The 16,839-nt window shown below is 37.4% G+C and overlaps 1 protein-coding gene across 2 annotated transcripts; it reads left to right on the forward strand.

Moving 5' to 3' along the window:
* Positions 1-1,005: 1,005 nt before the first annotated feature.
* LOC120460063 (uncharacterized) lies at positions 1,006-6,908 on the forward strand. Of its 2 annotated transcripts, none has more exons than XR_016146888.1 (4): positions 1,006-1,719; positions 2,191-2,267; positions 3,132-3,287; positions 6,300-6,908. XR_016146888.1 is itself a non-coding variant. In XM_089121272.1 (4 exons), exons 1-4 carry the CDS (start codon positions 1,692-1,694, stop codon positions 6,415-6,417), a joined length of 354 nt encoding a protein of 117 aa, XP_088977398.1. In that variant the 5' UTR covers positions 1,035-1,691; the 3' UTR covers positions 6,418-6,908. The 2 variants fall into 2 exon arrangements, 1 of the variants encoding a protein (XP_088977398.1); XM_089121272.1 differs by having other exon boundaries at positions 1,035-1,719; positions 2,216-2,267.
* Positions 6,909-16,839: the final 9,931 nt, after the last annotated feature.

Consider the following 16,839-nt stretch of genomic DNA (forward strand, 5'->3'; position numbering starts at 1 on the left):
GGTTCTGGAGACTTCGTAAATGTGCAAGCTCAGACATTCTGCTGGTCAGTATGGAGGACAATAGCACTCTCTTGTCTGTGCTATAGTATCTGCAGTCTCAGTGTCTGCTGCATCCACAATCCCCTGCTGTGCAGGGTCCTGAAGACCCAGGCTCTACCACCCAGGGAAAGGGGATTTGTCACTTTGTACAAAAGCCCATCATTGCTCTTGTCTGTGGGCTCAGATTACACTGTCTCAACGCCATCTGCACTCAGCCGCACAAAGCCAGTGGGGTCGTCTGGCTGCTGAGATGGCAGAAGTATGAATTAGTTAACATTAGTTTGGTTAATGCATTAATGAACAACAACATAGAGCAATCAAGGTTAATGGAAATTTCCGTATCTAACACATTTTAACCTTGGTACATCATTTATCCAAAGTTCCATACATTAAAGTTCCCCTGTGGTGAAAATTATTTTTAATATTGTTTATATGGTGTTTTTAATATACTTCAAGACAAACCATGTGTGAATTCATAAGTCAACACCATTTCTGAGTATTTCTTCTTAAAACTGCGGTGTCTTCAAAAACATGGTTGAAAAATCACTGGTGTGTCAGATTATATAGCCTACAAATAATGTCATTTTGGTGATCAAAGATGAGTTTTAAGGGATGAAATTATCTACTACACTGTAAAAAATGCCTGTGAAATCTACAGTTATTTACTGTAGATGTCACAGTAACGATACTGTAAAAGATTTTTACAGTAGAATATTGTAAAGTTTACAGTAAGACCTTAAAAATCACAGTAGTTCAAGCATTACAGTGAAAATCACAGTAGTCAAAGCATTACTGTAAAAAATCACAATACAGCCACTAAAGTACTGTAAATAGTAAAGTAAACTACTGTAATTTTCCTTTTTTTTATCATATCTTTCTTTGTAACCCTTGTGAACTTGTACTCTGATGCACCTGCTGCATGAGCTTTCTATTCCATTATATATATATATATATATATATATATATATATATATATACTATTCAGAATGAAGAAACCTTTTTATTATGTGTAGGTTATGTCATGTGCATTACTTTCCAAAATTGGGGCTGCCTGGTTAACATAAATACGTAACATGGGATTTTTATTTTACAAAAATCAGTGTTATATATTTTTTTTTTCGAAAGCAGGAGAGATAAATGTGCAAGTTTCCAGAGCTGTTTCTGAGCTGCAAGGTGAAATCAAAACGCCGTCAGAGTGGGCGGGGTTTAGGCAGTCAAAGCCGAGTCTGTTAGAAAAAAGCGCGAAAGAAGCATTTGAATTTCTGTTTCGTCGTCAGTGACAGAAAAGCCAAGTTAATTGTCGAATTTACGTTTTCGTAACAGCCTTTAACGTTAAGCTCCGTTAATAAGTCTAGTATTATTCAAATGTGCGTTTCTTTATAGTCGGCTTTGTCTTGTGGTTGTAACGTTATTTATTTTGTTTTCGTCTTTGTGTTGATATCTTTCACTTTTTGCCTGAGAGGAATTCAGCGAAAACGTTTCCGTGAGAGCGCCGACGGAGATGTTTTTACAGCCTTAAAACGTTATTAGTATTAGTTAGTCAACAGTTTACCTAGTTATCGGTAGCTAGCTAGCCAGGAGAATATTTTTCCCCACCCGTTGCCTCAGCCGGAGTTTCCATCTTGGGATCGCGGATCCTTCACCAACTGCTAATGGGGATTCGGGACTTCCAGAAAATCAGTAAGTTAAGTAACGTTAACTTTACGTACCATTTTACACCCCCCAACATAATGCAGGTTGACAAGCCTCCAATTGTTCAAGTAAATACAGGTTTGTTTGTGTCAGGTTTATGTTATTGGTGGTTGAGCATTTTTTCCTTAATAGACCTCACCTCACAATAATAACGTTAAGTTAACTAACATGGTGCTAACGTCTATCTCAATTATTGGTTAAATGCTGGGTAACTTAACAGTTAAAGTCACTGTTGTCCACTGTGTGAACAATGTTTTAATTAAGAGAAAATTGATGTAACTTAGAGTGGTAATTGATAAAGTTATTGTGGTAAGTTACTTAGTTTTTTTTATGAGTAAACATGCACAAACCTAAAGAGAAAAAAAGGCTCATTGCTTTCTTATCAACAATTTTTATAAAGCTTTTTCTATCCTAGTTAGTTACCTTCTTTCGAGTGACTCTTTATCTTTGCTGGCATAGGAGACTAACGTTACCACTCCCTCAGATGTAGAGGCCCAGCTGTCTCCTTCCTATCACTCCAAGGATTATCATGCTTGGTAAGTTTCACATTCACTGTTAACAAATCCTTAATGTATAACTTTATGCACAAGCAAAGCAACGTTTCTGGAAAACACTAGTGAATGCAGAGTTTGTGTGGTGCCATTCTCTGCACTAGTCAGCAGTCACTTCAAAATCTTAAGTTATGTGGAGTAAGTTACTCTCTTATTTTTAGTAGCCACCTATAATGTCGTGATTACCATTTCAGATTGCTTGCTATGCCTGTATCACTCATTGTTTTTCTATCACCAAACCAGTAACTGCTATTTAAAGGATTAGTTCACCTCAAAATAAAAGTTTCCGAATAATTTACAAAATATCCATGTCTTTCTTTCCTTCCTCAATGAAAGAGAAATGACATTTTTGTAGGAAAACATTTCTAGATTTTTCTTTGAATAATGGGCTCCAGTAGTCCAACAATTGTAGATAAAAAGTATATAAATTATAATTTTTTTTTCAGAAAATGACTGATCATTTCGCTAGATAAGACCCTAATCCTCAGCTGGGAACCTGTATAGTGCGTTGAAGTACTTCAAAGACCTTTGAAACTGCATTCATTTGGACTTTAAAACGTTGTTTACAATTGAAGCCCATTATCCAAATAAAAATCAAGAAATGTTTTCCTCAAACTTAATTTCTCTTCCACTGAGGAAAGAAAGACATGGATATCTTGGATGGCATTAGGGTGAGTAAATTATTAGGAGATTTTCATTTTGAGGTGAACTAATCAATCCTTTAATCCACTGCTTCGAAGATATGTATGCTCCCTGCCCTGTTTTTACACTAATTTATGTGGAAAAAATCTTTTATTGAATGTATCGCTATGAAATATAATTTTTGTGATGACTCTTGTCTTTACTAAGGAGAGACTGCAAAAAAATGGATGCTGTCGATCAAGGGGAGGGTCGTAACCCCACCTGGTGCTCACATGGTGGACTTCACCACTGGCTTGGCCGCTCTCTTCGCCTGTTACGTATTCAACCGGTGGAAGCCAGCACAGCGCTGGAGTTTGATCAGAGGTATTTTTATATTAAATAATTTGATTGCAATGTAAAAACACATTGACAATTGAAAAGCTGTTCAAAATCATCTTCTCCCTTTAAAATGTAATGTAATAGGTAGGGCCCTATGAAATCCATTTTATTTTTTCCCAAATTCCGTTTTATTTTTTCCCAAATTTCGTTTTTTCCGTTTTAATTTTAGGGAATTGGGGGTTTTTTTTACCCTTGACTGTTATTTTAGTTGTAAAAAATAGTATGCTTTTAAAGTTAATGATAAAAATGTATTAAAAAAATAAAAATAAATTAGGAATGACCTTAAATTTATTGAGGTAATACAGACAATTACTCAGTAGCCTTTTCAGGACAAATACTGCATGATGCAACATAACACTGCACTCTTCAAGTAACAACAAAATATGGTTATGAGCTTTAAACTGTCCAGTAATATAAATTATATTAGTTTATAAGTTTAAATAAAGTCACACTCTGTCTCTCATGGAGTTCGCTTCGCCTTTGTCCAGTCCGGCGCCTCAGACAGACGTGGTGTGCACGTTGTGTGTGTGTGAGAGACGCGTGAGTGAGAGAGAGACGGAGGGAGAGCGGGGAAATACAACTGAATGAATACGCTGCGTGTTTTAAATAGTGTTAAAAACCGAAACGCAGTATGTGGCGGCGAATTAAGTGTGGGAAACACTGCATAAGTCACGTGCGAACTGCTCGGCACTGAAGGCTTATAGCGTTGAGTTTCTTAACTTTTAGTCGACGAAAGGAGAGCCGCTTCGCCATGCTTTCATTGTTTTGATTTCGTCATTGGAGCTGAAATGACGGGTTGGGGGGTTGAGTCGCCCAGATTTGCTTCCCCCGGTCTGCATTTTCACCAGACATACGTTCTTCTCCCACACAAAAACAGAATTTCAAACCAAATATGCAAAAATCTACGAAATTCCGCGTTAACACTAGATTCTGCGTTAATTGGCCAATTCCGCGATTCCGTCTGCGATTTCGTTATCGCGGAAATCATAGGGCCCTAAATAGGGCTTGGCGATATGTCTGAAAACTGTATCACGATATACTGTAAGTGTTTCATATTGGTTGATATCGACAATTATTGATATTTTTATGACCTATTTAAAATAAGGACCATGAGAAAAATATATTACATTTAAACATTTTTATTTTAAACCTAAAGGATTAGTTTACCTCAAAATGTAAATTTCCTTATAATTAACTCACCCCAATGGCATCCAAGATATCCATCTCTTTCTTTCTTCAGTGGAAAAGAATTTAAAGGAGAACTCCGGCGTAAAATGAACCGTTGGTCTAATAACACATTTTTATAGTCAGCCGTTCTCTGATATTTGTTTTCATGATAATCGAATGTAAAGAGTTTTATCTCTAAAAACTGTTTAGATTATAACGCTAGTATATGGGGACATATAATAAGTTAGATCTATCGCTAGTTAATACCACTAACAAGGCTTAAAATAGCCCCACACTAACACCAAACGGCATTCGTGGTTCGACTTGTCGAGACTGTTTTCCCAAGATGGCTCCTGCCTGTATACGCGAAGTGGACTGTCTTGATAAAATATCTTCTTATTATACTGTCTGTACACTTACAAAGTTCTCAATGCTTCGTTTTGGATGTATGGACCCTCATTATGTTACTATGTTAGTGTGGGGCTATTTTGAGCCTTGTTAGTGGTATTAACTAGCGATTTCTTTTTACTTAGTCAATGCCCCCATATACTAGCTTTATACACTAAACAGTTTTTAGAGATAAAACTCTTTACATTCGATTATCATAAAAACAAATCTCAGAGAATGGTCGACTAGGTACCAATATATTATTAGACCAAAGGTTCATTTTGCACTGGAGTTCTCCTTTAAGAACTAATCCTTTAAAGGGGAAATTAAGCAGTCAATCAAGTTTACATGATTTACTAGATGGATTTCCACTATAATCAACAATTATATAAGACACATGACAAATGTAAACATATAAAAGAAAAAAAGAAAAAAACTTTATATCTTTCGCCACCAGGGTGCCGCCATTGCGCAGTATTCTAACATGTGACGTAACGGGGTTGGTTGGCTTTAGTTAATAGGCTTTGGGCAGTGAATATCCCAACATCAAACTGTTTACACCACAGTGTTTTGACCGCGGACGACTAATGTTAGGTACAGTTATTAGACAAAAAGACAATGTCTAATGTTATGTTGACAATCTGCACTGTGTTCACGTGTTCAAACATTGTTCACGATGTCTGCCATCATATTCCCGTCTCGTCAACACCATGTAAGTTACGTTGCTTTGTAGAACAGCCGGTGGTGGTTTGGGGCGAAGAGCGGGTTTGCAATGCTAACAGGTGTCAGTATGGCTGTTGAATTGCGATGCCCACTGTTTTAGAGTCCATCTGCTTTCAAGAGGTTGATCTTGACCATGCGTGGTCAATTCTGCATCACTGGCACGCACGTTTACCATGCTATACCATCTATACTAGTTAAAACTCATAAATAACTACTAATAACTAATGTTAGGGTAATCTGTTATGTTTTGTTGCGTGTTTCTAAATATATATATATATATATATATATATATATATATCGGCCGATATATAGGAATATCGGATTTTAAAACCAACAAATATTTGTATCGGTATCGGCCTTCAAAATCCTTTATCAGTCGGGCTCTAGTTAAAATAACTGATCTGTCACGAGACGTCTGAATCGGTGTATAACAAATTGGTAACACTTTACAATATGGTTCCATTTATTAAACTCTAGTTAACTACATTAGTTAACATTAACTATTAATAAACTGCACTTCTACAGCATTTATTAAACTTTCTAAATGTTAATTTCACCATTTACTAGTAGCCTAAATTATTTAAATAAGTTGTATTTGTTAAAGGAACACTCCACTTTTGTTTTTTATTGGCTCTACAACTCTCCCAGAGTTAAACAGTTGAGTTTTACCGTTTTCGAAACCATTCAGTCGATTTAATGTGTTTTCTTCTTTAATTTCAGGGCTCCAAATAGGATTCTCTGTCTCCAAGGTCAAGGCATGCAAGAGGCCATAGACCTTTGCCAAGTGGCAGGGGAAGTTTATTTTCCTTTCTGTTTTAAATGTTCATGCAAATGTTAAATATATATTTTTTTAATGTTCAATGTTTTATTTTATTTCAATATTGCCATATGTTATTTATGTTATGTTATTTATTGCTCTTTAGAATGGGGTAATCAGTTATTTGCACAACTTCAAAGTAGTTAAATTTTTTGACTGTATTGTATCAATTTGCATTATTGTTCCATTATAGCAACTAGTCATACGGAACTAGTGAATGAACTAGTAACAGTTTGCTCTGTAACTTTACAAATCTTGTAATGAAATAGGCTCGTTGTATCAATTTGTATTAGCCTATTGTTCCGTCATAGCAACCTGTCATACAGAACTATTGAATGAACTAATAACAATTTGCTCTGTAACTTTAAAAAAACGTTTTGTAAAATTTTCTTCAGTCGTAAATTAAAGGAACACGACAACTTGTTGGGACTTTAGCATATTCACTGTATCGCCCAGAGTTAGATATATCTCGTGCATGCTGTAACTCTGTCTGACACACCCACCGCTAGCCTAGCTTAGCACAAAGACTGGGTCTAAATGGCTCCAACTAGCATACTAATCCCAATAAGTGACAAAATAACGCAAACATTTTCCTATTTACATGTTGTGATTTGTATAGTCACAGAGTGTACAAAAAACAAGGTCATATGTGACACAGCCATCTTTACCGTATAAATATTGGGAACTATATTCTCAGAAGGCGAAGCATGCTACTTGGGCGGAGTGATAACCGCAGCACCCGAGACGCGCCATGGAGAGGAGCAGAGAGTTCGTTCAGAGTTAGAATAATAGAGTCAGCAATTACTAGATAGTGAAAGCATAGTTTACAATCATGAGTGTTCGCTGTATTGTAAAGAGCTGCGACAATAAATGGGAGACCAGGTAATGCCATGATGTTTCTTAGAATTCCAAACAAAAATGCTGACCTGTGATATTTATTAGTCAGGATGCATTTTTGTTTGGAATTCTATGAAACATGGCATTACCTGGTCTCCCATTTATTGTCGCAGCTCTTTACAATACAGCGAACACCCATGATTGTAAACTATGCTTTCACTATCTAGTAATTGCTGACTCTATTAATCCAACTCTGAACGAACTCTCTGCTCCTCTCCACGGTGCGTCTCAGGTGCTGCGGTTATCACTCCGCTCAAGTAGCAGTGCTTCGCCTTCTGAAAATATAGTTCCCAATTTACGGTTAAAAGATGGCTGTGTCTCATATGACCTTGTTATTTGTACACTCTGATTTAGACAAATCACAACATAAATAGGAAAATGTTTGCGTTATTTTGTCACTTATTGGGATTAGTATGCTAGCTGGAACCATTTACATCCAGTCTTTGTGCTAAGCTATAGGCTAGCGGTGGGTGTGTCAGACAGAGTTACAGCACGCATGGAGATGAAAAAGGTATGTAAGGATTTATCTAACTCTGGGGGATACGGTGAAAAAGCTAAAGTCCCAAAAAGTCGGAGTGTTCCTTTGAATTTAGCAACAGTAGAATAAGCATGATAATAGACTTCACGCCATTAGACTATCTAAAGTTAACACTCTGCTGGGTGTTGTGGCCACATTACTTGCATAGAACGTGCATTAACTTTGGATGGTATAATGGCATGTTGTCCAATGTCCATTATCCCTTTGTTGTACCTGTTTTGTCATTTCTGTTCACCAAATCTTTTTAAATAAATAACTGTTAACAATTTTCTTATTGTCTGCAGTTGATTGCAATGTTTTAGAAAAATGGGTGTTTCTTTTAATGATGGCTAATATTAAATGATAGTGATATAGTATTTAAATTGTACAGTGAGAAACTGAATTTACAGTGCTTAACCGTTATCTACTGTTTATAGTACTGTGTTGCATACAATACATAAAAAACAGTGCTTAACGTTTTTTGTATGTAAATTAAATTGAAATTTTCTTCTACAGTAAAACAATCAATGCTGTAAATACAACCAAAATCATAATATTTCAATGTTTTTGATTTCACAGTGTTTACATAAAATACTGTGAAAAGTACACTACCCTTACTGTAAAACGTATTCACAGTAACTTACTGGCAACGATTAGCCAGTAAGTTACTGTAAATACAACTAAAATCACAGTATTTAATTGTTTTTGAATTCACAGTATAAACATAAAATACTGTAAATGGAAGTACAGTACCCTTACTGTAAAGAGTATTCACAGTAACTTACTGGCTAATCGTTGCCAGTAAGTTACTGTAAATTTTACAGTAAATTTTTTACAGTGTAGGGGGACTTTAAGTTAATATATAATGACCGAAACATGAATTAACACTGTTTAACTAGTTTTGTTAACTAGAGTTTTGGATTATTCAAATACAGTACAACCTCTTTTGTTCATTAATTGAATATTCTACAGATCTATGGCTGAGTTTCTTCAGTGTGGCTGCTGAACTGTTTAGTTTAAAATGGCCCAAAAACTGTTATCCACAGGGGATCTACAGTACCATCCACAAGATTCTCAAGAGGAAATAACTGCAGGGCTGGAATCTGACCTCGTGAAAGAAATTTTCTCCTTTCTGCTTCATGCTGCCTAAGGGGTCTTTGGCATGGTTTTATTGAGGATGACTGCAACCCACACCGCTTCTGTCCATACACGTTCTAGTGATGCATGAACACTCATCTGTGTTTCCCTGAGTCTGCATTTTTGAACACCAACTCAATGAGGACATAAAAACAATGGCAGCGCACGTACATTTCCCCATATTTTTAATAGAGCCTGAGTGTTAATGTACAACTTACTAAATTTGGAGCTGGCGCGTCATACTCTGGCTTGGATGCCATTGTGGCTGTGGTAAGAGGTAAAAACGATATACTGTTCATTTTCTCACGCAAACCGCTCGTTTCGTGCCTTAGGCCATCAATGTGTACTTACATTCACGAGTCATTAAATCATGTTTAATTTGGACTTCTCTGTGCATGCTCTTTGAGGTGGTGACCATAGACCTCCATTATATGACTGATAGACACAAACGGTTTGACCTAAAAATATAAAAATTTAAACTACTGCAGAAACAAAGATACCTACATCTTGGATGCCCCGAGGTAGCTAAAACATACCAAAAATTCATTTCAAAGTGAACTAGCCCTTTAAAGTGGCCATCGCATGCAGAATCTCGCCGGAAATAGTAGCTCATCCAGGTTTGCCTACCTACTATGAATTCAGACATACTTCTTTTGTCATACACTGTTTTTCGCCTACAATATAGCAGGGAAGTATGCGATTTCGGATGCAGCCAATGACTGAGGAAGTGTGTGTGCTCTATGATAATATAAAGTGCTGGTGATGAGGGCTAGATGAGTTCCAGGTGTGCTTGGTTATGTAGGGAAGATGATGGGAAATGTAGTGCATGACACCATGCAACTCTAGTCTTGACCATAGTATCAAAACGCCATATAAAAAAAAAATACACCCACCCAGCTATGATTTGTGTTATGATTCTTTATAGAAACATTTCTGATGCAAAACCCACTTGATGCCGTTTCACTTATCGCCTGTGGCTCCGACTCATGACAGGGATCTTTTAAAGGTGGGACCGCTCCATTTTTCAGATTTAAACTATCTGCAAATCCACGTTTGAGAGAGACACAATGGAAGAGGAGTCAGAGGCCTACAACAGTCCTTTATGATGACAGATTGACCTCACAAGGTTGACAATATAAAGCATCAATGAACCTCATTATTTTAACTGCAGCAGCACATATGACTGAGACTCAAAGGTTGAAAGACACTGAAATATACTGTACAGCAGGCATCTCTACAGTATTACTTCTCTGAACATGCCCTCTTATTGCTCTTGGTCTTTGATAGACAGTAAAAAACTATGGAAGAACATGAGAGATTAATTTTCATTATGTAATATAAGTGAAACCATGTATTTGGACAGCTGCTCTGTTTAAATGCTTTTATTTCATTCTGAGAATCTCTCGGTTTATCCATTGAGTTCATCCCTCAAGGCTCATTTCTGTTTGAACAAGGGTAGAAAATAGTTAGACGTAATGGAAACATCATTGTTTACAACCTTTAGGAAAGGTAATTAAGCACTAAGATAAACAGAAAGCACAAATGGCACCTTCTCGCATTGATAATATTACGTAAATGGACACCCCCAGATGGAAACTAGATCAATACTGTCTAGAAATATCAACATGTGAGTTTGGGCATAATTGCAGTGGTGAAAGGTGCTTACTTATCTGAAATCCATATTTCCATCTAAACATTGACATTAAGCCTGAGATGGCACCAGAAAAAGGAAATGCTCAATGAAAACAAATGACAACAGAAACCAAAGTGGAAAGTGGGACTGCAGCAATATATCTAAATATTTAAACTTCTGTGCCAGATCAAACTGAAGCCAGATGTCAGCTGGAAATGACCAAAATGCTGAGGTTATTCCCAGAGATGATCATATCTGCTTCTAATTTAGCACAGCCATTTTGGGATTTCTCAAGAATTTATTCATTGCGTTCAAGCAAGATTGACCTCAAAAATCCAAAATCTCTATTTCAGCCTTCATCTGTCAAAATCAGGTTTATGTTTCCTGCAAGAATATTCTACTAAAGATTAGGGTTGGGTATCGTTTGAATTTGAACGATTCTGATTCCGATTCCTTGTTTCGATTCCGGTTCCTAACGATTCTCGATTCCGATTCTTTTAAGAGGCAGGGTCAAAAAAGTTTAGCTAACCTTGCTAACCAACGGCCTTTCTGAAGGAAATACTCCTTTCTGAAGGGAATACTCCTTCTGTAAAAATACTCCTTTTGTCACAAACTTTGCATTTTGCCGAGATTTCTTTATTTTTAGAAAAGTGAAGCCACACTTTGGACCGCCGACGTAAGGTACTCATGTTCGACTCGCGTGGTTATGCCAACACTTCCGGTAGACGCTTCTTCGTTGGTGTTGTTCAGCGGTTTCTTCTTCCGCTCGGCGGACTGTGAATATCGAAACTAGGAATCGAAATTCTAACATTTGGACGATTCCGGAAAAAAACGAAAAGTTAGTCTCGGTTCCAATCGATACTCGATTCTCGATATCCAACCCTACTAAAGATGCTATGGAACATTGCAGCTGCTTAGACCTGCTTAGACCAGAAACCAGCTACCATGCTCTAAAACAAAGCTACCAGCTAGGTTACTAGCCAATTTTCAGTCATAGGCCTGATTTAGATAGTTGCTGGAGGCTTTTCTCATTAAATCTTCACATTGACCTCTGTATCCAGATCTAAATCATGTCTAGTGAAAGCTGGATTTTTCAGGGTGGTTGAAGGGAAATTTCACCCCAAAAATGTATTCTATCATTACACACCCTCATGTCTTTCTAAACTGGACTTATCATCTGCAGAAAAGAAAAGATATCTTGATGAATGGTGATAACCAAACCATTTCGTTGAGGCACAGACCGTTTAATCGCGTATACAGACAGGAGCCATCTTAGAAAATAGTCTCGATAAGTCGATCCCCGAACCCCATTAATACAGTTCAGAAGTTCGCTGAACTTCATACAGTTCAGATCACTCAGCACAACGTTCGTAGTTTGACTTGTCGAGACTATTTTCTAAGATGGCTCCTGTCTGTATACACGAAGTGAACTGTCTGTATAAAGTATCTTCTTATTAAACGGTCTGTACACTTACAAAGTTCTCAATGCTTCGTTTTGCATGTATGGACCCTCATTATGTTACTGCGTTATTGTGGGGCTATTTTGAGCCTTGTTAGTGGTATAAACTAGCAATTTCTTTAGTCAATGCCCCCATTAGATATAAAACTCTTTACATTCGATTATCATGAAAACAAATCTTAGAGAACGATTGGCTAGGTACCGATGTTTTATTAGACCAAAGGTTCATTGTTTGCCGGAGTTCTCCTTTAATTTTACAGTATACTGTGAAAATATTTAACAGCTTTTTTCTGTAAAAATTAAATGTAGTACATTTCTTATTTCAATTTACATCACTCTTTTTGTACAAAGGCATGAAATAAAGTTGAAACAATTAGATTGAAGATTAAATATTTTTTTTTAGATTTATTACATTTAAAATAAATTAAATAAAAAGATTAATTAAATAAGTAATAAATCTTTAATCCAATTAAAAGAATAACATTATTGTTCTGTGGGCTACACACATCGACTTAAAACACATTATATTGAATTATATATAATTGATATTGCGCTTAAAGAAAATAGTACAATTATAATACATTATATAAGGCTTTTTTGAATTGGCAATAAAGATTAGCAAAGATTTAGTTCGTTTTATCTGCTAAAATCCCCCAAACTGTTAAGGTGAAACATATTTAAATATAAATAGATTTTTGCTAAGAGGCAAGACATCCGTTTTGAGACAGTTGCCATTCTGAGTCTTGCAGTTTCACATTCAGTTTGTAGATGAGTGATCTTTCTCATCCTGTACTAATACTGAGGAACAATTTTGTATGGTTTTTTTTTTAAATATCTGAAGAATAACAGTTCTTCTTGAATCTAAATAGATAAAGCTTATTGACTATCTAAATTCTGCCATTTGTTTTTCGCCCTATTCAATGAGAAAATGACTGTACTAAACCCATATTCTCTGTCTGACATCTTACATTAAATCACTGTTCATTGGCTAAAGCCTCAGTATCAAAAGCTATCTGACGAGGGAACTGCACATGTCTTGGCCTGGTAGAGGCCTCCTACTGAGCATCAACACAGCAACCTATTTTCAGCCTGACGAAAAAAAATCCCTCTCCCCTGAAAACCTGCTCAGCAATGGTTAGATCTACCCCCCACCCGGCAAAAATAATTGCTGCGCCTACACCCGTCAAAACAAAGCCCTCAACAATGATTTGAAAGCTTGAGAGACAGCACGTTTGTGCAGAAATCCTTATATTTCAGGCAAAGGGCACTCTTATGGTGCTTTTCCACTATATGGTACGGTACAGTACGGTTCGCTTCAGGTCGCTTTAAATGGTACCTGGTCTGTTGAGGTTCCAAGCGTACCGTACCGGTACTAAAATGTGACGTGAAACACTGCAGATCACTGATTGGTCAGACAGAATCGTCACTACCAGCGTCACTACTAGCGTCATTGGATTTGCGACACGAGACACGAGACACTTTTTTAGCAGTATTTTTGTTTTGCTGCCATCAGCCTCATTTTAAACACATTTTTCCGTCTAGCAGTTAAAAACAACCACATACCGAGAATCAGGAACACCATCCCCTCGATAGTCTCCATTGTTCTTGTGTTGTGGGTTTGAAAATGTGGCGCTTTTAAGATGATGTCATGGCAGTAGAGGCGCGCGCAAATAACGATCAGTCCCACACACTTTGAAGGGGTACTACTGCAGTGGAAACGCAAAGCGATCCGAACTGTTCCACGCCGAGTCGAAGCGTACTGCGCCGAACCGTACCGTACTATGCAGTGGAAAAGCGCCATTATACTTCCCTAATCTTTGTCAGCAGCCCTGAGAGCTCTTGCCATAGATTCTTCAATCGCTGCGAAAATGCAGATGTTTTCTTACTTTTTGACCTTCTTGATCTTGAGGAGGAAAAATGAGGTGCTTTGGTGTTTCTATATCAGTGTTCTTCACCTATCACTTTCCTCTGATTTTATGGATAACTTATGGGTAAGGTTTAGGGGTAGGGATATGGTTATGGTTTTTTTACATGTCGTTGATCTGTGTTGCGTTTATATTTCAATTGAACCACACCATAGTTTGTTTGGAAGTGGACCAAGACCCATTCGAGACCCGCCTGCTTGTTTGGTGCGCACCAGGGTTCGGACACGTTCATACATATTCAAAAGAAACGCACAGAAACAGAGCAATTGCGCCATGATTCGTTTTAATCGAAAGTTTGTAGTGTTGTGATTGACCTCGTAGCTGGTTGGCTTGGTTCATGGCTTTTAACTCTTTGAAGACTTGAATGAAGACTTTTTAAAAAATCTCTATGGGAAAAAGCATGGAAAAAATACTTCCTGAACCAGTGCTGCTGATAAAGACCCTGTTGTTCTCAATTGCTGTGATCTCATAACCAGTGCAGTCTCATCCCAAGATGTCATATACCTGACGTCTTGGGACGTCTTTTGACCATACGTCAACATCCGCCGTTTTAGGGTACCCTTTAACGTCGGTTAGATGACGTTATCGGATCCTAACCCTACCCCAGACCTAAACCTACCCCGTCACATAAAAGGTAAGGGGAAAAGCGTCAGTTGTATGACGTCCCAGGATCGTCATGTAACTGACGTTAAAGGGTACCCTAAAACTGCGGATGTTGACGTATGGTCAGTTATATGACGTCTTGGGATGAGACATGTTGTCCTATAACACCAATAAGCACATTGAGTGTTATGGAATAAGTTGAGAAGAGATGTCACTGCAAGAGGGTGGGGAAGTTATTTTATTTAAAGATTATGAGGGCACATTAATAATAAAAAAATAATAATGATGTGCATGTATAAATAATTTATAATAATAGCAATATTCAATTTTAAAAAAAATCACTTCATGGTGATTTTTAAGTCTGACATTATGGCAAAACAAACCCTGAAAGGGTCATCAGCACCCCATCAAGGAGCATCGATCCCTTGGGTAAAGCCTCCACAGAGGTTAGTCAGAAGAACAAGATCGAGATTGAGATTGCCTACTGTAGGTTATAGAGAAATACACTGGATTTTTCACTAATTCCTCATGAAAGTGGTTTAAAGTGGGCTAAGGAGGGAATGCCTTTGTAGACAACTCCTCAAATACATTAAATTCCTGCTTGTTTACAGGGAAACTTAATCCTTAATTCTTTTAAATAAAGCTCTGCTAACAACAGGACTGCATGAAAAAGCAGCTTGCAGCAGGAAGAGGACATGAGGCGGAAGTAACCTGACCAGCTGGGCCTTCACAGCCATCTAAGCAGCATGTGATTCCTCACAATAATAATCAAAGAATGAAATTAAATCTTCATTTTACAGCTTAGGTGTTTTAATCGGGGGAAACAGTATTGGTACATACACAAGAGAGCAGGTCTGTTCTGAAAACCACAGTTGTGTTCCTCTTTTGCATGTTTGGATTATGTTAGATGTATATGTTGAATGTAAAATTTGAGTACCTGAAGAGTGACCTGTTGAGGTCAAACTGCATTGGAATATCTGGGATGCCAAAGGTCAGCTGAACATGTGTGATGAAAACATTACATTGCCTACAAGATTTTACATTTAGGGTCAGTCGATTAGTTGTTTGGCTCCCAGCAATCTGTTGGCAGAGACGAGAAAGCAAACACAGAAGGTAAAAGTGCGTCTGAACGGAGTCGTGAATGGAAAAAAGCGGGCATGGCGTGGGAGGAACAGTCTCTTAGCGTTCACATTCATAGCCACCTAACTTGCCAAGGTTAGGGGTTAATGTGTTTCCATGGAAACTGAAACACTGGAGCCGTGAGACTGAGGAGAGATTTGCCTTCGATTTCTTTCTTTCTTTTTTTCAGATGAGATGAGAGGACAGATGACAGAAAGTGATACAGATCCAGAAGAGGAGACATAATTGCTAAAACATAGCAACCTAGATGGGGATTTGGTCTGATAGGATTCTTTCCCTATTCAAGTAGATTCATGTTGGGGTTATCAAGATTTTTTTTTTTTTAAATAAGTCGGTTTTGCTCTGTATTTGTTTGATTAAAATTACAGTAAAAATAGAGTAACACTTTTCATTTGTTCTACAAAACTGGTTCAGAAATTTTTTTTATTAGACAATGGTAACGTTAATTTAAATGTACACTATTTCAGTCCTCTAGTGGTTAAAAAACAAACCTATATACGTGGTCTAAAATACAAACACTTACAATAGGCTGAATTAGGGTAGAAAAAAAAAACATTACATAGTGTAACCTACCTTTAAAAAATTACTTAGGCTATATCTTTTTAAAATCCGAATTAATTGTATTTGTTAAAATTTTTGCAACATTTTACAAACATTAAGGCAATTTCAGACAGGCTAACAATAGCAAGCTAGCAGCTTTAAAAGCATAAGATCCCACCCTCCCTTCATAGCACTCTTTCCCCGCAAAACACAGAATTTTCCATTATTTGTAGGCTATGAAACAGCTTACTCACCAAACATAATTTTCCGTGTTTCCACAACCGTGGCCAATTCAAACCTCACAGACAAACGCCAACGTTTGTGTGGTGGTTTTGTATTGATAATGTTCCCGTGGTTTCCACCCGACGGAACGTGTTCAATTAGCGTCTGTTTGTGTCTCTTTAGTTGGGGCAGTGTAAACGTGACCGTTTTTTCCATGATATTCTAAATCCAACAGCCAACTTGTTTGTTGGCGTTCGTCTGTGTGGTTTGAACTTCATACGCTAGGGGGCACTATGACACATGTTACTTCCGGTTTCTTGACTGGCTGCAGTAAGACGTCTCTGTCCATGCGGGGGCGCTCGCGTGCACA

Source organism: Pimephales promelas, chromosome 16 (assembly GCF_988280905.1).
Source record: "Pimephales promelas chromosome 16, fPimPro1.hap1.1, whole genome shotgun sequence".
Classification (NCBI taxonomy): domain Eukaryota; kingdom Metazoa; phylum Chordata; class Actinopteri; order Cypriniformes; family Leuciscidae; genus Pimephales; species Pimephales promelas.

Excerpts from the sequence above, each read along its gene's own strand:
- LOC120460063 (XM_089121272.1), top strand. The coding sequence starts at position 1,692 with ATGGGGATTCGGGACTTCCAGAAAATCA. Across the intron at positions 1,720-2,215 it reads TCGGGACTTCCAGAAAATCA|ATGTAGAGGCCCAGCTGTCT; the intron begins GTAAGTTAAGTA and ends CCACTCCCTCAG. Across the intron at positions 3,288-6,299 it reads GCGCTGGAGTTTGATCAGAG|GGCTCCAAATAGGATTCTCT; the intron begins GTATTTTTATAT and ends CTTTAATTTCAG.